The sequence below is a fragment of the Tauraco erythrolophus genome, chromosome 17, assembly GCF_009769465.1.
Source record: "Tauraco erythrolophus isolate bTauEry1 chromosome 17, bTauEry1.pri, whole genome shotgun sequence".
Lineage (NCBI taxonomy): Eukaryota > Metazoa > Chordata > Aves > Musophagiformes > Musophagidae > Tauraco > Tauraco erythrolophus.
Window position 1 is genome coordinate 18,769,964 of NC_141481.1, and position 26,344 is coordinate 18,796,307.

At 43.6% G+C, this 26,344-nt stretch overlaps 1 protein-coding gene across 13 annotated transcripts in view; it reads left to right on the forward strand.

Annotated features, from left to right (window-relative positions):
* The window catches only part of NPRL3 (NPR3 like, GATOR1 complex subunit), a 53,934-nt gene that overhangs the window by 196 nt on the left and 27,394 nt on the right, over window positions 1-26,344 (forward strand). For 3 of the 13 annotated variants that reach the window (XR_015222661.1, XM_086622538.1, XM_086622546.1), the window contains exons 2-9: window positions 1,515-1,584; window positions 6,347-6,385; window positions 10,022-10,151; window positions 13,416-13,490; window positions 16,385-16,538; window positions 17,367-17,448; window positions 24,620-24,757; window positions 25,494-25,650. Coding sequence is in view for 10 of the 13 variants with exons in the window: in XM_086622538.1 (XP_086478664.1) it covers window positions 1,515-1,584; window positions 6,347-6,385; window positions 10,022-10,151; window positions 13,416-13,490; window positions 16,385-16,538; window positions 17,367-17,448; window positions 24,620-24,757; window positions 25,494-25,650 (845 nt within the window). In the remaining 3 variants the exon portion in view is untranslated. The other 10 variants (XR_015222660.1, XR_015222659.1, XM_086622539.1 and 7 more) reach the window with 9 other exon arrangements.

Consider the following 26,344-nt stretch of genomic DNA (forward strand, 5'->3'; position numbering starts at 1 on the left):
GCTGCCCCGCGCCCGTGGGAGCCTCCGCCGGGGCTGGGCACCCGCCTCGCCCCCCATAGCCCCTGTGGGGGCCGGGTGTCCCACACGCGCCCCTCACACCCTCTGGGGCGGTCTGGCACATCCCCTACGTCTCCTACCCTCTTGTGGGGGCCTGGCACACCCCACACTCGTCAAATCCCCCTCACTCACCCCATACCCCCAGGTGCCCTGGCACACCTCACTCACCTCATACCCCCCTCACTCACCCCCTACCCCCAGGTGTCCTGGCATCCCTCATACCCCCCTCAGGCACCACCCCATGTCCCCCTCACACACCCCCTGTCCCCAGCTGCCCTGGCACCCCTCACACCCCTCTCACACACCCCAGGTGCCCTGGCACCCCTTGCACACACATGCCCCTCACACCCCACGTTGGTTGAACCACATTAGCACCAGGTGTTGTTGCCGACCCGGTGCTTTGTTGCTGTTCCTGGCCCAGCTGAAGCGATGTGGGTTTTAAGAGCTGTGGGGGAAGGAGGAGGCAGGTGAGAAGTGAAGGTGCTGCTCTGGCAGAGGGCATTCAGAAGACACTAAGTGAGCTTTAACTGATACCGGGTAGAAACTAAGAGACTTTAGTCCCTCATGTTAAATAATGGGGTGGCAGAGGTTTCCTTTCTTCTGGAAAATAGGCACATGGGATCGTTTGGGTGCCAGCTGCCTGCTGCGGAGCTGGTGTTGGTTGTACCTCTTCCCAGTTTGGGACAGCATCTGGGGGCTGGACTCGGACCTGCCTGCAGCCAGGGCATCTGTGGGGGCCGCAGGCAGGATGGCTGCGCCCGCGGTGCTGCGGTTGGGATCAGCGTCCCACCTGGCCCCGCCGGCGGGCGAGTGTCTTGGTCCGTGGGCTGAAGGTGCTGCAGAGCGATGAGGCTGTTTGACGTGGGTCGCTTGCTAACTGCCCTGTATCACCAGAGGTTTGGTACCCCTTTTTAGCTTGTGAGTTGCTTTTTACCAAGAGAGAATTGTCTTCAAACCCATTTTTGTTCTTATAGGTAAAATCTGAAAAAGTGGGTTTTCCTCCTACTCCCCTCCTGCTTTTTGTTGGTAAAGGATTTTGATACCTGTGAGTGCGGAAGGGGCTTCTGGAGCATTATCATCATCCTGAAACCTGAGCAATAATGAGGGAAATGTGTTGGTCAGAATTTTATTTTCTACTCTCTCTCAAACTGCTAACTGTTACCTGGCACTTGAGAGTAAAGTTGTTGCTGTGAATTATTTGCTTTCTTCTCTTTATCCCCTGAAGATGAAACATCTTTCTCCTGTTTTTTGATGTGTTTTGAGTGAGCATAGAAAAAACAAGATCTGGTACTTCTGTTCCTAAAAAGGAAAGGGCTTTCTGCTTTTAATGTTACTTTTTTTTTGTATCTCTGTTATAGATAATTTTAAAAAGACAAGTATTCTCTTAATCCACTTACTTTAATGAACAGTTTAAGGAGATTGTTCCTTGACAAAGCTGTCTTTATGCTCTGTTTCAGGTAAACCAAGGAGTCGATACGCTGTGAATAGCTCTGGTGACACCACAGAAGATCAAGATGGGGACTCCAGGTAGGGAAAAACATTTCTCCTTGCCTAAGAGTTTGAAGCAGAGGAGAGATGGCCTCTTGCTCTTTTGCCTGCCAGTTCAGTAGGCAAATTCTCTTGGATTGTATAGATGAACTGCCAAAAAATGCTTTAATGCCATGTTATGAGCAATTTAGTGCTTAGTAACGAGAAATTTCTCATGAGGAAGCGCTACTGAATCTATTGTTTTCTGTGCAAGCTATAGGTCAGGTATTTTGCGCTCATTAGAAAGGCAGTAGTACTCTTTCAGAGGTAGGAGTATTAATACTTTGGCAAAATTCCACTTTTCTTTACCTGCCTACCTCTAACTGGTTATATTATTCAGTTGCTTCAAATTCTTCCCTACTCATGTGACTGTCGTATGGAATTGCTGTGCACTAATGAATAACTAATTTTGTTTCTCCAGATATAGCTGCCCTTTTATCTGTGGAGTGAAATAGTAGCTCGAAAGGATTGAGACTTAAAAATAGTTTTTCAGTTACAGGAAATCAGTGGGTAACAAGCGCACTGAGAGCAGGCAGAGTGTTGTTCAGCATGCATGTACGTATAAATGGACCCTCTAATTAGTTTTTGTAGAAGATTTGAAATCTGTTGCGTGATTCTAAATTTATTACTATCAGATATGAGACAAATCTGGGAAGAAAAGGTTTTTTGTCTCTTGGCCTGTAGTTCAGTTGCAGATCTTTTTTGTGATACGTGTTTTAATCTTCAATGTGTTTTAATCTCCAGTATTAATAAAACAGGGTTGTTGCTGCCCTTCTGTCATATAAAAGTAAAAAAGAAGTACTCATCACTTGCCCCTAAAAAAGAAATTTAGATCCCAACCTTGCAAAATGTAAGCTTGTTCTTAACTTTAGGACTGAGAATGGTTTAGCTGAATTAAAATCGCTCATGACAGTAAACTTCATCAAGTTTGTATGTTTTTCCAGGACCTAGGGTCTTACTGAAACACTTTTTGCTTGAGGTCATTCGTATCTTTTGCCTCTTCTGATATCTTTGCAATCTTCAAATGCCAGATTCTGCCCTGTCTCCAGCGTGCACAGTATGGTACAGGGCACAACTCCAGTGGGAGCAAGCTGTGGTTTTGTAAGTTTGGTGGTTGGTGAATGGCATTTCAGACCGTGCTGTGGACGGCAGCTAGTATGCACGTTAGGAAGGCTCAGTGCCCACGTTTGCTGGTTATCTCAGGGATTTTGTTGGTTGCTGTTCAAAACCCTGGCTCTAGTATTTCCCTAGATAGATTAAGATGGCGTTGGAATTGTACCAGCTGCTGTCTGATACTGATTCTTGTTGCCTCTGCCATTTTGGCAGGTGGGACAGAACACTTCATGCGGAGCTGCGTTCACTGGATGCTGCCTGTGGTGCTGAATTAGTGATGCAGTATGTGGCTACTACAGTGATGTGGGAAAAGCTTTTATCATTTCACATTATGGTCAGATGAGGAAACTGCTAGTACTTTCCTGGAAGTGGTTTTAAGTAGATTGAATGTGCTGGCATGTAACCTACGTTAAACAAAGATTTAGATTATTTCGTTGTAGTGGTGTCCAGAACTCCGTGCTTGAAAGTTAGCGCTTAATCTCCTGGTCAGGTATTTGTTATTAAGCTTTTAGTGTTTAAAAGAATTTATGATCTCTCAACTGAGCTCACCAAGCACAAAGTATCACAGTTCTCAAGTGTTGAATGAAAGAGTATTAAGACAGAAATCCCCCTTTGCAGTGATGGTCTTCAGAAAAGAGAAGTTGTCATGCGTACGTAGCAATACGTACAAATTCATGCTGCAGTGTCTGCACCTGACTCTTACTAAGGTCAGTGTTTATAAGCCTTGTGTCTACTTGGGAGAAACTGAGGTGTCAGCCAGCACAGGTCTGTTAGCAGGAAGTCTCTGCAGATCTGTCCACAGCTGCCATGCAGAGGAAGGGGAAGTGGAAAAGGAGGAGTGTTTATATTGCTCTGAAAGTGTTGGTTCTGCTGGAGGCCAGATAGCGAGGTCCAGCACGCCGCTTGTGCTGTGTACGTGGCTGGGCATCTGCATTCAAAGTCTCTTTCAAAACTGTGTTTGTTTCAAGTTTGTTTATTGAGAAGCTTTTTCCCAATAGCAGTGTAATCAGTGTTGAAAGCCCACTGCATCCCATGCAACCGATGTAGCAGCTAAACATATCCTTCTCTTCAGTGATAGCAGCTAGGGGAAGAAATCACTGATGCTCTTTATATATTTAGTACTGTTAATTTATATTAGACAAGAGGAGGTTTGTTGGAAGAGTTAATATCTTTCACTGGACTTACTGATAAAAGTGGAAAAAATACTTAAGTTTTAGGTACACAGGCCCTTCTTCCAGCACAAAACAGAAAGGGATCGTCAAAAATGTGTACAACAGGTTGCTCAGACTTTTGATTTGTATCAAAAAAGGCAGTGTATCAGACCATTTCGGGAGTGACAGGAGTTGGTGCCTTGGAGTAGAAGAGATGGTAGGGGGAGAATGGAGGCAGAAAGGTGCAGAGGTCTTGGAGACAGCGAGATGCGTATGATTTGTAGACTAGGGAAGGAAGGAGTTTAACTGCCATATGACATAAGTATGCAGTGTTGTCATGGAGCCCATGGGTTTTTTTTTTCCTCACCTTGTGAATTTTCACTCTTGGGCTCCTGCTTGGAATGTCTTTTGAATGTTCCCATTGAAGATCAGGCTGGAGAGACCAGGAATGGAGCGACTGGTTTTGTGAGAGCTGTTCCTGTTGCCCCAGGGGCAGCCCTGTCCCTGTAAGTTTGTTGTTCTGCAGTGCAGTGGTGCAGCGGTTCTCTTCGTGAGGCGCTCAGTTCAACAGTCCATGGAGAGATTTTGTCAGCATGAAGTCCAGTCTGTTTTCTGGTGATTTTCTGATTGGAGTTATCCCTGATGAAAGTAATTTATTAAGTAGTTTCGTGTTATTTCTAGAAGGCTTCTTCAAGGAAGAGTTGACAAAAAGATTCCTTTAAATCACTGCCTATCAGTAGCATCTGTAGATGTTTTTGGTGGCACAAATTGAAACTTTGGAGCAGGCAGACAGCTAGGTTGAGTTGATGGTGTATGGCAAGTTCAATAACGTTGAAGGGTTGGGTCAAAACAAATTGCCTGTCAAGTGTGTCTCTTTGCTGGCTTCTTCTCAGCCTTTCATCGTTTGCTCTCTTCAAAAACATCCTCCAGACTTTGAGTGCTTTACCAGTAATACATACCCCTCACAGCTCATGGAGATGCCTGCCAGTCTCCACTTTTTCCCCTGAAAAAACGTGAGGCAATTAGTCTTTTGAAGCCATAAGATGCTTTGTTAAATAGGTTTGAAATGGTTTTTGTAGTTTTTCTGAAGGTGGTATAGTCAGCCAGCAAAAATTCTAATGAAGATGCACGAATGGTAACATATGTTACAGCAGACTTTGCATTTTTAGTAGCATAACTGGCTGAAGGAGGTTTAGCAAGTTTGACAGCATTGATGTCATTAATTGGCCAAACGCTTCTGTTCTAAAAAAAGTCAAGTTACTGACAAACAAGGACTTGAATGTCCTTTTCTAACAAACAGTAGTTCTCCTGTGATAACATTTCTGTATCCTCTGTCCCTCTTTCACTGGATGCCAGTGTTCTTCCTTGTATTTGTTCTGAAAGGCTTCCTTTCTGTAAGCCCGTGCTTTTCCGTTCATCCCTTGAAACACCCTTCCTGTAATATCACCCCCTTTGTACAGTTTGTCATTTGGAATTGCTCTAGGTTCTCTTTTCAGCATGACCGGTAGAAATCTGCCGGTTTTTGGATTAATAATTGTTGCATTTTGTCTCCCTTTTCCAATGTGGACAGTATAAAGCTTTTATCAGATTCGGTTTTTAGTACATTTAGGAAGTTTGTTTCAGGAAATAAGTCCTTTTTTTCCTTGTTATTTGGAAAAAAAAGTAGGAGACTGTTAGAATGAAAATAGGTGTTTGTTTCTCTCATATAAAAGTAAGTACAGCCGTTAACAGAGCTTTGCTCTGTACACCTGTTGTAAAGAAGGTTTTCAGCTTCTTTGCCTTGAAAACTTTTTCGGCCCACTCTTCCTAAGTTTCTGCTTATTGCCTGGAGCAGTCAGAGAGAGAATAACTTCATGCTTGTGCTGTGAGTCTGGCCAGGCTTGTACTTATTGTTTAGATCCCTGCGGGGAGCAGCAGCAGCTCTTGGTGCAAGGCCCTTTACGGAATCCTGGCTGTGCGTGCAACAGTAAACATTTGGCATCCTTTTTTTCTAAGCCTTGTGGGTATGGAAGCACCAGAACCAGTTGTGAAGGGCTATGGGTCATTTGGGGCTGCATGGGATGTTCCTTTGGTGAAAGTGCTAGTAGTAGTCTAGAAAAGAAACTGAAGTTTAGACTCTGCTCTAAATCAGACTGCAACCTCTTCTATTTTCTCGTAAGGTAAGCATGAATTGAAAAGTGGGGTGTAAACACAGCTCTGCAAACGCAGCGCGTGGTGGGAACACGTTACGGCAGCCGGTGCTAGCGAGAGGGCTGAATGCCTTAGCCTGTTTTCTCCACGTTGTCAATCTAAGCTTGCAATATATCTCTGGAATTCACCTACCATTAACTTTTGACTCTTCTCAATAGTTGTATTTCCTTTACAGGAGTTTAACCCTTAATAGTTCATCCTAGTTTTTAATATTATCTCTTTTTTTTTTTTTGTATTTTGTGTACTTGCCTCGTTTATTTTCTTTTGTTGTGTTTTGTTTTGTGTTTATGGCCATGTTCCCATTTCAGAGACCAATGTCCTCTAACTGATGAGCAATTGGTTTCGGGGTAAGACCAAACATTCTAAACAATCACCTTTGTCTAGAATGGCTTTCTTTTCTCACCATCTTTTTAATTGTGCTTTGTTTCTGGTTTCTGTTTTACACCGAATGATGAGATAATTATATGCTAAATCACAATGTCTGTAGGAAACATATTGCTAAAGGTTTATGCTAGGATAATTACAGAGGTCCTACTAACATTTCTGTGCTTCCTGTAGGGTATCCAGAGTGGGTGTGGTACTGTCCCTTCTGTGAACTGAGAAAAGTTGTGATCCTCTGAAAATGCAACAAGTATAGCCTTGGTGTTGTAGTTATTCCAACAAGGAGCCCTAAACCAAATTGCTTTCTGATGAGCAATGACTTAAAAGGACAGATCAGTGAGTAAATTATTTAATCCCACAGTAATTATGGAGAGCTCTTCAGAGACCTGGTTTTGAGCAGCTGCTCTGGTTGCTTGTTCTTGGTGCCCCACTAAGCTAAACTGGATGACTGCATTGCACCCTCTTTTCAAAGGTGTGGAGGGAAAAGCGCTTACCCAGGGCCCCAAAAGTATTAAACTGCATCTCTAGTCCCTACTTGATGTAGAGATGCTCACCTAGATACTCAGCTCCTAGTCTAAACTACTTCAAAGAAGAATTCTTTGTAAAAACCTTGCTTTGAATTCCTGTGGCATGTAAGAAGTTATATTATCTGTTCTTGGGGGAAAAAAAATGAATTTGTGTTTGAGATTCTTTCCCCTCCTGTTCCGTGTGCTAAAGCTAAAGCAATTGTTGTTTCAGGTGGCTTTCCAGAGGAGATGCTGGTGACAGCAGTTGATCTGCACTAGTGTGCTTTGTATCGTACTGCTGGATTGTCTGCCCTTGCTGCTATGTTGAGCTTGTGATAGGAGTAGTAGGATATTTAGGGCAAATCAAAGCTTTTGGTTTTTATATTTAGTTTCTGCCAGCTGAATTCCTTAGTACGGGAGCGGTTTGCTTCCCTCTGGAAATCACAATGTTCAGACTAATCTCATAAAAGAAGAAGGGACTGTTACTGCCCAACTGTGAAACCTAATCTGCTTCTAACAAACTCTTGGGCTCTGAGAAGTCAGGATTTTTAGGTCATCTTAATGCACTCCAGAGATTAGGAAAATCAGTATTAAAATATCTAAAGTAGAAGTGTTATTTTCTAAGATGAGATGATGAATTGAAATGACGGGAATAATGTATCTGCTCTCCCTCAATCTCCCGTCATCCTGAGGCCTAAGGAATATATAATGTAGAGCGCTGGGGGGGGAAAAAACCCAAACCAGTAAGTCTAGGCTGTCAGACGAGGAGAATGGGGCTGGAGTCCAGGTTGCTCTTGGGAGAGCCTGCGGTGGTACCAGGTGTCTGTACCCATCAGGTAGCACCCGTGTAACCCACTGCGGGGTTATCTTTCCTGAGCGTGTCATCTGGCTGCACTTGCAGCGCTCTCCCAGAACGAGAAGTCTCTGCTAGTGAGGAGATACTGAGGACATCACAAAATCAACCTTTTAATCTCCTCCTCCCCACAGAGCCACGTACAAGGTGGGGCAGACAGGGCTGTCGGAGTCATGAGCTCTCCTGCGGAACTGCTACGTTTGGCACCACAGTTCTCTGTTAAAAGATCTGCTGGTGTAATTCCTTGTAAAAGTCTAATCTTAACAGTGGTGAAAGTCATCGTAATGATCACTTTTCCAGCTCTCAAGGTATCCTTTGCCAAGGCTGGGGGAGGGAAGAGTAACTAATTTGTTACCAGCGAGCAGGCATTTCCTAATTTGCCTCCTTCTCCCTCGACTCCCCAAAACATATGCTTGTTTTGGATCCATTGCTAGTACAGCCTTCCTGGCTCCATTTTGAGCCTATTAACGAACACAGCTGAATGGGGCAAATAAATAGATGGGGACAAGCTCACTGCTGTCATGGTGACTTTTTTTCCCTCTTTTGAATGTGATCTCCAAGGACTGTCAGTCCAGGTCCTGTTTGAGGATGCCTTGCCCTTTTTTCATGAACTCTGTGCGTTGTGCAGCGTGGTGGCTGAGGAGAGTGGGCTCAGCGGCCCCAGGAGTCTCTGGCTACTCTCCCCATCTCTCTGCTTGCCCTTAGCTGTGTTTGGAGCAGAGTGGCCAAGGATTTGGAAGTTTATACAGAACTGCTTCTTCCATAAAGCAAACGTAAGCAGTGTGCTGTGGTCAGGATGACCTGTTTGTACAAACACCAGGGGCTTTGACAGCTCATAGAGCCCCTGTGCTTTCCTGCATCTTCAGTGTATGTAGGTCTAATAAAAGAAATGCCCCTTGGGTCATATGCACATGGCTACATGCAGAAGACTTGGATGTGTGCATTTGTCTTAATTTCTGTAGTGCTCAGAGTGAGCTAGCAATATGGTACATTAATTCTTTCTCTAGGCAGCGAGGGCTCACTTGTGGCCAAGAGATAAGGGGAGCACAGCACACACCCATGCCTGCCCTTCTCTCCGAGTGATACTGGGTTATCTGGGATAGCTGCCTGGTGGAGGGGGATGGTCTGACAGGGACACGCAGCCCTGAATGTAAATAAAGAAAAATAAAATAAACATTTTCATTCTTAAACGGTGTCTCATCAGAAACTGGTTTGAAATTCATTGGGTTAAATGGGAGCCTCTGAGAGATCAGGTGAGGAAAGAACTTGCTCACCTCAAACCTTGCACTGTTCTTATTCTAGAACAACAAGTTCCCTCTATCAGCTGAGGTCCCCTTCCCTGTGGATTTGAGCTCCACTGTCTCAGGGGACACCCCGAGGAAAATGAGTGTTTGTAGAGACCAGCCCAGCCTCGCAAGGCCGTCGGAAAGAGCAGTTGCAGAATTCCCCCCTTGTCACACTGGATCGTGACCCGTTTTTGCAGCCGTAGCTGCATTTTACAGGTCAGGCTCCTTGTGGGTACTTGTTCTCCTGTCTCACAGCAGCCTCCTTCCCACCACCAACCCAGAGCAATCCCGTAACACTGTGGTCGGCGTTAGGGAGGTCCTGTCCTGTCACGAATTTGTCTCAGTTGGATTTGTCAAACGAGAAAGCCCAGGTGAGGCCAGGCAGCTCTCAGAAGGGTGCCGGTGGTCTGTTGACCACAAGTTGAGATCTGTTAAGTGGGTAACTTTGAATCTCACTGATCAGGTGTGGGAAAGGAGGGCCAAGCGTTGGATGTACATTTCTTCTAATTGAATCAGCTCTTTCTTGCCTTCCCCTCTGCCCTACTGGGTGGCTTAAAGATCTCTTGTTGCGCTTGAGTGACAGGCTGTGTCGATATGTAGTTGCTTAGTGAGTTCATTAACCTGCAGCTAAATCCAGGCAATGCCTAACTCGAGCTGGTTTTATATTTAAGCAAACTGCATCTAATCTTTCCAATGTATTTTGCTGAGCATGTAATTAAATAAGCATGACCCTGCAGTCTTTGTCGTGAATGCTTCCTGTTTTATAATTGCGATGATCTGAGAGATGTAATTAAGGGGTTCTTAATTTTCCGTAATTGGTGGTACTCCAGGTACAGCAATTTAGACACAATTTACAATACTTTAAAAACTCATGAGTAAAATATATCTGTATTTGGAGAAATATTCTGGGCATATGCTTTTTGAAAATTGTAATAACTTCTGTCTCTGCTCTTCAAGGTTTTCGGATGTCATCCTGGCAACAATTTTGGCTACCAAGTCAGATATGTGTGGCAAAAAGTTTGAACTGAAGATTGATAATGTTCGCTTTGTTGGTCATCCCACGTTGCTTCAGCATGCCCTTGGGCAGGTATGGTACGAGGTCCGCTCTGGGGACCTGTCTTCTTCTCAAACTGCCTGGCTCAGTTAGGGAACTTAGAATTCAGAATGTGCATGTTTGCCTTTGGTCCTGTTTTTATTTCCTGGTGCTCAAAGCTGTCTTTTATGTACTTCCAGATAAATACAGTGAGTGGCAAACTGAGGGAGCTGTGTCAGTGATTCCCAGAAACCCTGTCCTGGTTACTGTAGGAAAGCGGTGTGGGTTAAAGAAGTAATACTAAGCAATCCAGCTCAAAAAGCTGTTTCTTACCATGTTAGTTATTGCAAGTTAGCTTTTTAGCACGTCTAATTAGTATGGCCAATTAAAAAAACCCACACCAAAAACTTTCACAAATGCTAGAAACTATGTCAGCCTTGTTTTTAACTCTTACTGGTGCTGAAGACTATTCACAAGGCTCGACTGGAATAGGTAGGGCATTGAAAGAGGTCTAAAATTTTCTTGTGGATGAAGTCAGGTTGCTGTTAGCTTCTCTGTGACCTGTGTTTTAGCTGCTTGGAATGAAAGCACTTGCCACCCAGGCTATGGAAAAGGCCCTGCTTACATCTAGGGAAGAATTTACACGCTTCTATGTGCAAAATATTCCCTGTTCCATTCCTCCTTCCTCGTAGACTGCAAGAATGAACTAGGCTTTGGTAATTTCTGAATCCAGCACTGATCTCTGTCACTGAACTGCTTTGGTCTCATTTTTCATCAAATTTACTGAGTCGTTAATTTTTTCAGGAAAAAAAATCTGCTTGCCAATTCTATCATCTTTTCTATCTATAATTAGAGGTGCAAACAGATCGTTGGCAACTGCTGCTTGATATTGAGAGGACCAGACTGCTTAATCCAAGCGAGGAGCTGTCCTCAAGCATTTAAAAGATGCTAGTGTTCCACTTTCGAAACTCAGTCGTGAGTCTACAAGAAACGGGATGGAGGATCACCAAGACTCGGTCCTCAAATGTTTAAGCTGTTTTGGAAGACAGAATTCAAGTGTCCCCAAGCTGTGCAAGTACATCACCAGCCCCAGACAAGGCAAGCCATGAGCCAGGCCCAGTGTCCGTACAGGGGCCCCAGCCAGGAGCAAAAGGAGATCAGAGCAGAGGTGGGGCTGGAGGATAAGGCTGCAGTGTACTTAACCAAGGGTCCATCCAGGAGACAAGCTACCTGTGGTGACATAGGTCAAAGGTCCATCCAGGAGACAGGGCTGGAGATGGGCACACCTGCGGGCCCTGGGCCGAGCTTAAATGGGGCTCCAAGGCTGAGCTTAAATTGGACTCTGGATCATGGGCTGGGGTGTGCATGTAGGGAATCAACTGGTGCTGGTCAGGGCCAGTAAGACCTTTTGGTGCCCTCAGGGCCCTGACAGTGGTGGCCTGTTCTCTCACAGTATCAGATTCCTTTATTTTGCTAATCTCCTCCGAAAGGCACAACTTCCTAAATGTGATGTAAATGAGGTTGAAAATTTGTGTGTGCATTTTTTCACCACATATTACATTCTCTCCGCTTTTCAGTCAGTTTTATCCTAATTGCATGAAATGCCTCTTCATTTTCAATTTGTCTAACTAAAATTTCATCTGAGCAAATAAAGTCATGAAGTGCTGTAAACTCTTCTTTTGTTACTTGTTGTAGGATCTTCTTTTTGGGTGTGTCTTATCACCCCAGGAGGCACCCCAGAACTTTCTAGTGTCCAGAATCTTCTAGACGTGGCAGCCATCTCTGCTGGTTCATTTGAGTCTAAATCTGGGACCCTTTTGCAGTTAGGAGGAAGCTAGATGGAGCTCCTTTCCCGTGGAGCAACGGCAGTGACCGGAGTAGCCTGGCAGTTTCTGGTTTGGGTTTCTTCGGAGTTCATACCACAATAAATTAATCTACAGGACAGCTCAGCAAATTCTTACTCGGATGAGATTCAGGAGTTACAAGAGCATGAATATTTAATCCTGTGTGCCAGACTGCCTTTTATGTAGCAATATTCTGAGTTCTTCAAATTCCTTCAGCGTTTTTCTTATCCAGCTTACTCTTTTCTTCTGGACAAGCAGGTGATATGAAATCTAGCCTGCATCCCAATTGATGTTAATGATGGTAGTTTATTTGGTTTTAAGGAAGGAACAGGATCAGTCCCTACACTTGGAAATGCTTTTAAGTCTTTCTTGAAGTTCACAAGACATCCAGGAGAATAAATAAACACAGTAAATTGGCTTTACCACCCTCCCATCACTGCTTTTTCACTAGAACTTCACTTAAACTTTAGAAAAAAGCAAAAATATGTACTGCTCTTTTAGTTTCTGTAGTTTTTAAGACTACTGAGTGAAAGCACTCAGATTTTGGAGTTCACTGCTGAGCAGTTCATTGCTGGTGCCTGGGACCTGTCAGGAAGGGTGGACGGAGCTCTGCTGTTGCCAGCTTCTCTGCGTTTGCCCGTCTCGGGCACTGCATGAGCTACGTGTGCACGTGTTGGGTAGAGACCCAATGTGAGGTTCGCTGGGTGTATGGCCCGGCACGTTGTAGCTGGTCGTAGCTGGTTTCACTTGGGCTTGGGTGGATGTTGAGCAGGGAGCTGGGAGGGTGGCAGGGATGTCCTCTGGATTTTGTGCTCCATCTTGTGGCCATGCTTGCTCGATTCAGTGGTCAGTCTTGGATGTGTAAATCCAACTTGTGTTCAAAATGTCTTTGAAATCCTGCAGGAAAGGAAAATCAAACCTTTTATTTTAGTACTGTGTAAATGTGTGAGCTTGAATCTGGGCAGTTCCAGAGCATGTTTTTTCTGATAAAAGCAACAGTTTGTAACATGACACAATCCAAATGGGAATTTTAGGAAAGGGAAGAAAAGGTGTGGCCTGGGATGAGAAATCCATGGACTTCTCTTTAGTTATCAATATGTATAAGAATTGTGCTAAGGAAAATTTAAATGTAGTATCCCCAGTGATGCTAAAATGCAATAGTAAAGACACCTAGCAAGGCTGCGGTCTTAACTGATCCTCATTTCCGTGGTCATGACCAAAATGCTTTGGTTTAAGTCTTCACGGCTTCTCAGAAAAGGCAGTGTTGTAGAATAACTGTGACAGTTTAATAAGAAAAGAATCATAGTTCTATGTTTTATGACTCAAATTTTCATGGTATAATTTTCTTTGTCTGCTCTCTTCTGTCAACAAACTGTTACTTGACTGGCTTAGGCTTTTTTTTTTTTTCCTTTTCCCTTCATTGCTGGATCCAACTGACACTAGCCTATGGGATTTTTTAAAAAATATTTTCCAGGTATCTAAAACTGATCCCTCACCAAAGAGAGAGATGCCCACTATGATTCTCTTCAACGTGGTGTTTGCACTAAGGGTAAGGGCTGTCTTCATTCCATCTGACAGGAGAATGTGCTTCGGATGTATAAGAGAATGCCGTAGGCTCATGTTCCCGTAGTCTCTCGTAAAACATCGAGTGCATGATTTCACTGGGATATTTTAATCTGAAACAACAAACCTAAGCACTGTAGAATATGACATTGACAAGTGGGAAAGTTTTACAGCCCAGTGGAAAACAAGTACAGTTGTTCTCTTCAGGACGTTTTCTAGAGTTTTTGATTTTAAACACCCAGAGCATAAAAGCATGCAAGAAACCACTTTGCAAAATAGATGTGAACCCAAGTCCTGTATGTGTCTTGTCTTCTGTTATTAGTGAGCTGGTAATCTGCTGTGATTTTTCCAGACCCTGCAACTGAGGTTTGTCCATCTAAGCGGTGCAAGAAGGCAGCCTGGGTCTGACTGTCCTGTGTTTCAGATGCTGCTCTCTGTATGTAACTGCTCTACTCTTGCCCACGATAGGACCAAATCCATACAGCTGGATGGAGCTCAGCTCATGTTGCTGAGCCCTTGTGATTCCATGCAGCTCAGATGTTGGTGGTCGGTTCCGCTCCAGAAGACGGTGTGGACAGTGGCTCATGCTTGGCCAGCCTTAAGAGTCAGGTCCTCACCATGGCTTTGGTCAACCCAAGTTTGCTCAGTGCAGAGTTGTCCAGAAACCTACTCTGGCTCAGAACAGCACTGTTTTGAGCCCTTACTCATGCTGAATGATACAGAGCCATGTGCCTTTGCTCAGTGCCTCTAGGCTTTTTTTATAATTAAATGGACAGTGTTTGAAAGCTGCCTCCTCTTAGCAATGAGATCACTGTAAAGGGAGAGTGCCAGGAAGCAGCGGCTGTAGCATTCAAAGTGAGGAGAAGGTACAAGTGAAGAATAAGTAGGTTTTGATGTTCTGCAAGAACCTGGAGCAAATAGTAGGTTTTGCTTGGAATTTTTTTCAGGCCTACTCTATTGACTAGATATTGGTATCTCTCTTAAGGGATCCTGGCTTGGCTAATTTGGTGGTATAAAACCCTAGAAATCTCATTGTGTTTGAACCCTATTTGATTTCTGAGCTCTGGCTTTCTCTTCCCAACCCACAGGTTGCATCTGTGGAGCCATCATATTAGTTTTGTGGCACGTACACATATGAAAAACATTTTAAAATGAAAGAGGGAGTTGGAACAGCTGTCTTTATGGAAGTGGTTGATTTTTTTTTTTGCTTGACTGGATATAATGTCATGAACTAAAAGCCTCTGTCTCTCTGCTTGTGAAATGATGGTGGTTTTTTTTCCTTTTAGCACTAGTACTTTTCTTACTGCTGGCTTTCCAGTGGTGACTAACATGGACATGGCCACAGTCCGTATGGCTTGTCCTCAGTTGAAGAGCAAGGTTTCACAAAAGACAATTGTCCCAGCAATCAGTCTGAAGCCAGCAAGAAACTGTTCACTGAGTTCTGCTGAGGATCCAGTGTTGTGCTTTGGGACATTTGTAGGTCAGGAAGTGCCTAATTTGCAATACTGGAGTTGATTTTAGATTTCACACGTTAGGAGACGTTAGCTTCAAGAGTTTTGATGTTATGGCATGTTGGTAAAGCACCATGCTTTGGGTGTAGGTAGATGTGTGTAAGATGCACGTGCAAACAAACGTTCATGCACATTGAGTCATATAGAAGCAGAAGTGCTGAAACCAATGCCCCTTCATGGACAATATTGCAAGAGCTTGGTGAAGTATAGTGAAGACTATATCTAGTCCACGTTTTTCTAGTGGTTCTCCTAGGAAAACTTGCTTTTTTGCATTTTTGCGCTGTGGTGATATTGATGTAGTTGTGTGTGTAATGCAGCACTAACTCTTATTTGCCAAATACAACACTCTTAGTTCATAGAGAGCTGTCAAGTTTCTGGAAGGTGCTGTGCAAGAAGCAAATGGAAATTTTTTCCTAGCATGGTGTAGTGGACTGCAGAGGGTGGGTGAGGCATTCTGAGATAAAGATGAAAGTCCATCTGCAGCAGGCAGACAGAGCAGGCAAAGTCCCAAGTGCTATAATCAGCACCGATCCTGCTGTGTTTAAGCTTCAGGGTTACCAACGTGTCGTGACTCAGCAAGAACAGTGGATCCAGAAATGATGACTCATGGTTTGCTAGTTTACATGCCAAGTTATCACTTGCTGGAACTGTAAATTCCTTTAAATGTCTTAACAAACATGAAGCATCTGCTGACTCAGAGTGGAGGCACCGAGTCCCCCCCCTTGTCAGCTGTACTTACATGATAGATTTTTCCAGCACTTTCATTCTGGGACTTGCACGAATGCACTGTTAGTAATAAGCCATATTTGTGAAATATTTGGAAACTTAACTCCAAATTCATTCCGGTTTGGGATCAAATTGTTGATCATGTGCTGATAATTCTTACCTAGTTACTGTCTTGTCAGTATATTAAAGACATCAGTGTAGCAAGATGGAGTAAATGGGCCATGTTAAAGGCACTGCAGGCCCAACACTCCCAGCAAATGTAACCTGAACATTGTGACATTCTGCCTTTTCAAACAGCTCGGCACTTCTCGCTGTGTGAAATTGGGTTCTTTGGTCTCTCTGCTAGCGAAAGGCCCAGTAACAACTGGAAAAAATAAACCAGATAGGAGCATCCTACTCCTGAGCTGTGTTCATTTGATGCACATAGACAGACTTAGAAATCCCTGAGTCTTCTCTTTAACTCTGGACATCTCTGAGCTGCTGCTTTGTTGCTGTTTGAGAAAACTCCTTTCTTTTGCCAGTTGCAAAAGAGACTGAGTTTTGGTATCAATTTCAGATAATTATTTTGATTACTTAGCCATCACTGTAGTTCCATATTGTGGGTGAACAACCGACCTGTTTTTTTTTCCCGTGTTGCCTGTAGGCCAATGCAGATCCGTCCGTGATAAACTGCTTACACAACCTCTCCCGAAGAATCGCCATAGTCTTGCAGCACGAGGAGCGCCGCTGCCAATACCTGACCAGGGAGGCCAAGCTGATCTTAGCCATTCAGGATGAAGTGTCTGCCATGTCAGAAAGTGAGTGCTGAGCTTAACTTTGTGCAGGAATATATTTTTCCAGGAGCGCTTTTCAGAAGAGTGCTGATGGTGCCATCTTAACTTCTTTTGTGGCTGCGATCAGTATGAATAAGTTTTGTTGCTCTTCAGCGTTCTGACAGCTTTTGGCTGCGTTTTGCCTCATCCAAGATCACCATCCCTATGCATAGATGTCAGCTTTAGAAATGAAGTAGCCTGTTTACTTTCCTTGCTAGCTCAGTTCGGTGTGATCACTGGAGAATGTGCACTGAACCGTCACATTTGGATCTGCCTGTCAGGCTGAGATGGAAGAACTCTTATGTTGCCCACTTCACTCAGCCCAGAGCAAGTTTCCCATGCTTTAATGCTGTGTGCTGAGTCACCAGACTTCTTGCATGGAAACTTTACTCTTACATGTTGTTACCATGGCTAGCAAATAGTTAACAGAGCATTTTTATAGACTATATTTCAGAGCAATTTACTATAATAACATGCACTGTTTAAGGTGGACTGACGGTGATACATTGTTTTGCTGCAAGCGTTAAAAATTAAAACTAACATGTATAAAACCAATAACACTTAAAATCATCGTTTGTCAAATTCACAGTTACGTGTGCTTAAATGAGTTGAGGTTTAGGAGAAGTTGGCAATAATTCACTATTATTATTTTAACACATAACTTGAGTTATTGTAAAAGGTTTGAAAGGTAATTGTAGATTACAAAGATATGGATTCTGTCCTTAAGATACTGGCTGATACCTAGTGGGGAAGAGGAAACTCTCTTTGCTTTGGAATCAGTCATTTGCTTTCTTGTTTTGAAAATTTCCATAGCCACAGAAGGGCCACAGTCACCTTTTCATCACATCCTACCCAAGTGCAAACTGGCCAGAGATCTCAAAGAGACATATGACAGGTAAGTGGGATTTCGTTCCTAGTTCATTGTGTGCTGCTTCCCACCGAAACCTCTTGGTCTTGTTCATTAGGATATTATCCACCTCTTCATGCTGCTGACTCACTGGGATTCGGGTTTAGGCCAAGTGGAGCAACGTGAAGGCTGGCTGTCAGGTGAAATGTTTGCAGAATTGCTATCCTAATCTTTACCCTAGTCTCCCTTTGGATATGTTACGGTTCTTAAAAGTTGGTGATGTCTGTCACAACTTAAGAATTATTATTCTCTCCTTAGCACAGAGGCACATACTGACAAGTGAATTGTAGAATTGAAAAGTGTCATAATATGAAACTCGTATCGCTGTAGAAGTGCTCTGAACCTGCAGCTAACAGAAAAATGCTGCATCCAGCACTGATGGCAAGTCAGATACTGCCCTGGCTTCATTTGGTTACACTGTGCGTGTCTGGACAGTGAATTTGGATTAGGTGCTGAGACTTTCAGCAGAATGGAAAGTGTAACATGCTGTTTCTTGACTGGATTAAAAGTTCTGGCAAGAATTTCAAAGGAGCGTGGAGTTAGTGTTGAATTTCAGCAGGAGCCGGCACCACACTGCTCCAGCGGACTTCTGCTCTGACAGCTCGTCAGTGCTGACTCCTCATGCAGAGCAGACACCTTCGTTCAGGATACGTTCTTGGTGAAAGACCTTGACAAAGGAGAACAGTAGGTTTTGGTGGAGAAGAAGATGATGTGCCCTTTGATTAGGGTGTTTTCCAGGGCTTGGGAAAATTACTCGAGTCCCTTGATTGACTGTAGAGCACATTGTATGAGATTAGACAAACCCTTTAGCCTCCGTAAGATTGCGATTGTACAAAGGGAATAATCTCAAAGCCCTGTGACGTAAGGCACTGAGAGCCTAAATAATTTAATGATTGCAAAGTACATTCGAAAACTTGTAATAAGCTGTTCTTTTTTATGTTCAAGAGCTGTGAATTTCAGCCTGTTTGCAAGGAATGTTTATGTTGTTCGATACAACTCTCACAAAATCCGTACTAAATTTTAAAATAAGGCACTTTTTACGTAGCCTGTAATTCCACCATTAAACTTCACCTTCTACTTAGTTTTCTCAGTTCCTCCAGGGCTATGAATTCGTGACTGGGCAAACCTTCATCTTGTTTCCCAACATTTTAGCGACACAGTGACATCTTGTGGCACTTGGCTGGGACTGGGGAACAGAGAGCCCCAGATCCCGGAGGGTGCTGATACCACCCTTGTGACATGAGGAGTAGACTGACCGCAGAGAAACACACATCGGTGCTGCCCCCCAGATGTGAAATGGGGCAGTCTCCCTCGTTTAGGCATTGTGAGCGAGGGAGAAGTGGTGCAAGTTGTCTTTGGACACTTTTGCATGACGTTCTCGTAAGCAAATGTAAGAAGTAAGGTGTTGGTAAAAAAGTAAAACGTCTGTGCAGTTGATCAGAAAGCTCTGTCTGAAGAGTAGTTGACAGTGTCACTGGCTGGCTGGGGCGTAAGGTGGTGTTCCCCAGCGTGTTTCCATTAATGCTTTACATGAGAGAATAGGACATAGGCTTATTACACCTTTAGTCAGATCAGTTGAGAGAGGCTGTAACGCCTTGCCAGGCAGGCATAGAGTTAAAATTGTTTTTTGGTAAGGTAGAATAAATGATCTAGGAAGAGGATTTTTATTCTGCAGCTCCGAGATGAAGAATTCCTGTGTGACAACAGCTCTGGAGTAAAGTCTGTGTGGTCTTTTATGAAACAAGAGTTAGCCACAAGTGACATGGGGTTGCAGAAAAAGCAAATAGACATGTAAAAAATCTTGTCTGTAAGATGGGAACCAGTCCTGCTCAGGACTGCAAAGCCCCTGCTGTAATGAATATTGTATCCAGTTTCGGGCACCACATTTCAGGAAGGATTTGGGCCACCTAGAGAGTGTGGAGGAGTGAGAATGACCTAAGAGGAAAGATTTGGTCTGCTGCTTTTAGAGGAGAAAAGACTGCTGGGAACGGTGAGTCTCCGAATGCATGCAGTGACAATGTGCTGGTTTAAATTCACAGAGATTTCTGGCGTAGCCTTTGGCATAGGGAAACAGCAGAGTAAAGTGGAGAGAGCACTTTGAATTGCAGATGGGAACCCAGCTCGCCATCAAGCCAGCGTTTCCTAGTGTCTGCTGATTTCTGCAATTCCCCTGGAAGGCCTCTGGAATTATCACGGTTGCTCCAGAGGTGCTGTCTAGCCCTTGGTTTCCTGTAGATGGTGCTGAGGTATTTCAGGCAAGACCCAACATGTCCCTTAGCGAGCTGGTTTGTGCAAAACCACGAGTGTATGAAATCTTTCTATGGTTCAAATCATCCCTTGTGTTTTGAATGAAACGCCAGTATTTTATAAGGCAGGAATCAGCAGCCAGGTCATCTTGACTGTGACACTACTGCTGCTGTAGTACTGGAGTATTATTAAACTGGCAGTTTAGAGGTAATCAACATCTAGTTCCTGGGACCTTTTTTGACTCTAATGGAGAAAACTAGAATGTTTCTTTTTGATTAGTTCAGAAAATAGATTTAAGAGTCTTCATTCATCTTGTCCCCAAACTCCAGCATTGATGTGGAACAAAAAGCAACAGCTTTATGGCTAAGAAAGTCTAGTTGCCAGTACCTCCAGTGCTGACAGATTTACTCGTGTTACAATGGGGGCGTCTCCTTTAAGCCAGTGTTTAATTTAGGGAATTAAGACAGCTTTCACCCAGTTTCATCTGCAACTGCAGATAATATATTAGCTTGATCCTAGCTAACTGCCTGTCTGTGTTTAGCAAACTTCTCTTAGTTTCGTATTGGAATAAAAGTGACAGTATGGCGAGGTTTCTGGGGAGGATTGGATTGTCCGTTTCTTCTTTTTGATACACAAAGAGCCTTTATACAGTTTTAGCCTAGTGGGATTTGAACTGACTAGGTAGATCTAGCCTATCTCAGCAGCTCAGGGAGAAGTGGAATAATTATGAGGTTTAATGAATTATTAGATGTGATTTATGTGGCTGTCCTGTAAAATATAAACCAACTACAGTTATTCAATCAAAGGACAGTCAATATGTCCTTTACAAGGAAATGTGAAATAATTTCAAAGCTTTAAGTAGTCACAACCTCTAGCAAAAATAAACAAACTCCACAGCTACAAGTTCACCTCCATCAAACTGGAAAACATGTTATTAATTTCTGATATAAATAGGATAGACATAAAATGAGGTGTGTATATGTAAGAATTCATAACTCTTTTATCAAATATGAGGTGGGGTTGTCTTTGTTTTGCCAATAGTTATGAAAAAGAAGGCTGCAGTTCTGTGGGATACTGGCCAACTTTTGAGTTCCCATTTTGGAGCAGTGGCTCACAGTTGCTATTCAGGGCAGAGCAGAATAGAGCAGAAGAGCAGTGATATTCCAAAATATGCTCCCCAGCTTCCTGCAGCTCTGAAGGTGTTTTCTGTATGTTCAGCAGCCTTCAGTTGATCTCACTTCCCGGAATTAGTCCACAATCCTGTGAGCCAGAGTAAATATTTAACAACCACAGCATCCTCTGATAAGGAGGTCCATGGCTTAACTAGTTTCTGTGTTTCTTTCTATTTCTTTTGAACTTTACTCCTTCTAGTATCATGAGATGTCTCATAGGTCTTACGATGGAGAGACATTAAATAGATTTTTCCTATTTACTTCTCCGTGTCTCAATTTTAAGACTATGATATCCCCTCTCAGTATCCTAATCCCTCACCATGTATCCCTCAGTATCACTCATGTATTATCTAACCAGAGATTTTTTTTAAAAAAAGTGTTGAGACTGAGTTTTCATGGGATAAAATGGAATGTCGTTGTGGGTTTAATAGCCAGTTAGAGTATGGGGAGTGAAGCTATTTTTGTCCAGTTACTCTTGAAGTCTGTGGGAAAAAGGAAAAGTTGCAGCAAAGTCTCTGGATACCAGTTAACTGGTAGAACTGCAGATGAAATTCAGTATAGATAGATGTAAAGTAATGCATGTGAGGCCAAACAACCCTTATATAGTACATAACTGCTCTGAAAAGAGCTTTTGGAATTACAGCAAAGAGTTCAGTGAAAATGTCAACTCAGTGAAAAAGCTTAGAGTGCAGTAACACTGCCAAAAATCCCCATAAAATGGGAAGAATAGTTAGGAAAGGAGCAAAGAACAAAAGAGCCTTCCGTAAATTCCTGGGGTACTTACTGCACCTTTGAATCTTTGTGCAGTTGTTGGTTTCCTATCAGGGGCTGCTTAAACTCCGTCCCCGAGGTTCATGGCACGCAAGGCAGCTGATGCAGTGTTCTCACCTTCCCACAGTCCTACGTCTTCCTGGACTCTTTGCTCCACAATTTTAGTTGGTTAAAAGGAATAAAGTAGAATTGGAGCTAGGGCACTCCCTAATGCGACTTTGAAAACTTGCTTTTTTGGTATTCTCTTCTGTTGCTGGTTTTTGCTGTTCTGCTGCTGCCACTAAAAGAAGGTGGCTTCTGGGTCCGCTGGTCTCCAGCCAAAGAGCTTGGGGCCAGCTCATGGAGATTTGTGAGGCTCACAGTAAAAAGCTTGCTAAATAGATGACTTCATGGGACATCTGTAAGAATGAAGGCAAATGTGGATCTGAACTCCACTTTCTGTGGCTTGACTGTATTTCATGTTCCATGAATCTTTGTGTATATAGTGGTGAAATTATTTAACTCTGTTGGCTGGCTAAGGGCAGTCGCATACGTTGCTGCTGGGGGATGTAGCTTATTCCTTGTCAAATTATTGGAGACTTAAATTATTTTCCATCCAGGGAGGGGCAGGTGAAGGAGAAATCATGTACATAGAGCTGTAATGAAGGCTTGAAATAGTACAGTTGAATGCAAATGTAGAGCAATGAAATTAAGGTCCAGATCAGAACTGAAAATCTGTGTTTCTTGTTGTCTTTAATTCTAGGCTGTTGTGTGTAGTGCACTGTAGACAAAATTATGCTGTGGAGGGTGTAATTATGTAATTAAAGCTTCTGCCTTGGTGCACTTGGACCAAAGAATGAAAAGAAGCAACTGTATTTTTTTCTGTTTCCTGAGTGTTAAACTATGCAGGGAAAATATCCCTGCAAGTATTTCATGTTTTCGTGTATCTGCTTCTTTTCAGTAACCTGCTTTAACAACCCCAGTAGCTTTCAGGTAGTCTCTTAATTCTCTTGTCCCACTCAATTATTGTCATGTTTTCTCTTGCGAGTGTTTGGCCCGGTAGATAGTGTGGATAACTACTGCTCTAGGATGCCCTTTACCTTGATGTGTTTTGAGAGAATCCAGCTTTATCTGTCAGCTGGCCTATGTCTGGTGGGATAAGCAGCGTTACTGGAGTTGCAGCATTTAATGCAAGAAAGACAGAGGTGTTTGCCATGCTTTGAATGTTCCTTCAGGGTTTGGAGCCTCTGATCAGATGCGAGGGGGGTAGCGCCAGAGAGACAGTGGATTCACCCTTTCAGTTCCTTTTAAAAAAAGGAAACCATATTTAGTCATGCAATTTGAAAAATAGATATTTTTTTGGAGGTCAGTGCAGGATTTGAGGAAAAAAAGCATGGCCTCTGCTTTTGAAAAGCAGTGTCTGCAGTGAGATTTTCCCTAATGAGTCTCATCATGCACGAGGCAGGACGGGATCGCGTTTGCTCTCCCACCACTCTGTTGTGGTTTGGTGAATAGTTATACTGGCAGCCAAAGCTACCCAATGTTTTTGTTTTAAAGCTGAATTTTCAGGTTTCTCTAAACCCTGTATACAACCGGCTGGACTTAAAAAAGAGCATGCTAGTTTGTGGCTTACAATTGAATGCTAGGTATAAAAGTTTAAATCACCACATAAAGAGTTTCCAAGACATGTATTTGCTCCCAGCCTGTTCCTGACATGTTTTAAAATCTGTTTTGTGTAGAGGGGAAATTCGTGGGCGTTATTGACACAAAAGTCATATTGCGAGTCTCAACACACTTGAATTTAAAATTCAGGCTGGAGTTTACAGAGTGCAAACTTGGAAATCTTATTTTAGACCAAAAAAAAAAAAGTCTGTTGGAACAAAATGTAAAACCAAAGGATATGTCGAGGAATTCAGCTCTCCAGTGGACAAGACTAGCTGTTGCTTAAGATTGATATGCAAGTTTATGTGTGTCCTAACTCAGCACACATGAAGGGATGCGGTGGGTCTTGGCTCTCCCCCTGCCAGGTCCCGCTGCCTCTGGCAAAGCTGTTCCCAGGCCAGCGTATCCCGCAAGCGGGTTGGGCAGCCTTGTGAAGGTTTGCAGAGTGGTGCAGGCTTAGCTCCTTACGGTATGTTACCCATCTCTACCCATTTTTAAGTAAATAGAGTTACCTACCTAGGTACACTTCATCTGTTGCCTGTGCTTACAGACTTCTGTAAAACTAGCTGAATGACGTTCATTGCTCTAATCTCCCAGCTTTCTGGGATTTTTCAATAAAAGAGGCTTATAGTTGCTTTCAGGCTGAACATGAAGGTCAGACTTTGTCATCGTTCCTGAGATGTCCATCATTTCCACTCCAGTCCTGTTGTCTGAAGTCAGCTTAAAGGCTTAGCTTAGTCCCTGTGGTTTCCTAGAATGAAGAAAACATTTAACAGGCACATTTGTGATTTCATGTGATAAGCAGGAGCAGGTTATTAGGAAACAAACAGCCTAAGCAGAACCAGAGGAGTCTGTTATTGTGGAAATGTGCTGCCTGTAACATCCCTTGCCCAGTACAGACATCTCCTTTTCTTTTTCCTTGGAGAGGAAGATGGAAATTGATGATGAAAACGTGCCAAATTCATCTTTGCCCTTTGCAGCTCTGGTCTAAGGAATTTTCCAGTGCACTGGCCTTGCAGTAGATCTTCAGGAAACTTTTTCTTTTGAGGTACTGCTGCAACGTTAAGAGCAGAGGGAACAGAACATCAGTGGGGAGAAGTCTTGCAAATCCCCACAAAGCCTCGTAAGGGATAATGCTCTGTAAGTACAAGTTATGGAAGCCCTTGCAGCTGGGAATCAGCTGGTCCTCAGCCAGCCTGGAGATAGACAGGGTACACTCAGTCTTTTCTCATCCTGATGTGATTCCTGTGCAGGGGAGAATTTGGACGACTGTTTTCATTTGTTATACATTGTACATGCTGTATGTATTTATTTTCTTCCTATTTTAGTCTCTGCACAACGGGGGTGGTCCGTTTACATATCAACAACTGGCTGGAAGTGAGTTTCTGCCTCCCTCATAAAATCCATTATGTTGCCACAAACTTTATACCCCCTGAAGCAATTGAGAGAAGCCTGAAATCTATCAGGTAAGAGCAAGCTCAGTCCCTCCGAGAGTGGCCAGTCCTTCCTCCAGTTCCAAGTGTGCTGCCACAAATGTCTATGCTGGAACAGCTTGGGGTGATGTGACCCTGAGCTGTAGTGGTGGGGGCCACACGGGCTGAGACAGGACTCCCTGAAGCTGATGCCACGGTACCACGATGCTGCTGGATATGTGGCAATGTAAAGCACAGCCTTTATGTTAATGTTAGATAGTTGTACTGAGGTGATGCTGCAAGAGAGGTCTGCAGTGTTTCCAGTCAGAGGAAGCGCGTGTTCATTTTAATCTGTTGACCCAGATGTAATTCTGCTTTTATAACTCCTAGGCCCCATTATATCTTACTTCCTGCTCTGCATGTTTATAGCTTTTTACCTGCAAAAGTAACTAATTCTTGTGTTCTTCCTTTTTCTTACTCTATTCTGTATTTCAGTAATGCAGATGAGCAGTTCTCTAGGCTTAATTGTATGCCAGCACAGCACAGTATTTTTTTTTCTAGTCACTGGGGCATCCAGTTACCATATAACTCTCTATCCCCTTTTTATGGGGAGCATCTTCTCTTGTGACATAAAACTGAGCTTATTCTGAACCCACTTACAGCAAAATGATGGTATCAGAAGTTCTTTTTTACTAGTAGATTGACCCCAGGTATCATGGTCTGGGAATAACTAAGCCTTCAGAAAAAGTTGCAGTTTACTGTGCAAATGTATTCTTTTTTTTTTCTGCAGGCCTTACCATGCCTTATTGCTTTTAAATGATGAGAAGTCATTGCTTAATGAGCTCCCGTTGGACTGCTCTCCTGCCCTGGTGAGAGTAATTAAAACTACCTCTGCTGTGAAGAATTTGCAGCAACTGGCTCAAGATGCTGACTTGGCATTGCTGCAGGTACGAGGAACTGTCAGTGGCAGCTGAAATTCTTCTAATTCACGAGGCATTTTCTTTCTGTGTGCCAGTGGGTTTCTGTGCTACAGGAGCACATCCGTTCTCTCGGTGCGAGCAGGGCGCAGAGAGAAAGCACGAGCCTTAGAGTGTGAGGAAAGGCTGGAGAGACGAAGAGCAGTGGTGCAGCGACAGCACTCAACAGTCTGCAGCCACATCTGAATCACAGGTTGCTGTGGGGTAGCAGGGGCACCTGGAGGTCTCTAGCCCACACCACTGCTCAGAGCAAGTCCATTAAGCAGGCTGCTCAGGAACTTGTCCCTTTGAATTCTGAATACCTCCAAGGATGGAGATCCCACAGCCTCTCTGGGCCCTGGTCCAGAATTTGACCAGCATCACAGTGAACAACTTTCTTCCCATTTCCTACCTTGTGTGTGTTGCCTCTCATCCCGTCCCTGTGCCCCTCTGAGGAGAGTGGCTCAGTCTTCTCTGTGCCTTCCCCTTACGTAGTTACAGAATCATAGAATCACAGAATGGTTTGGGTTGGAAGGGACCTCAAAGATCATCCAGTTCCAACCCCCCTGCCATGGGCAGGGACACCCTCCACTACACCAGATTGCTCAACACCTCATCCAACCTGGCCTTGAACACTTCCAGGAATGGGGCAGCCACAACTTCTCTGGGCAACCTGGTCCAGTGC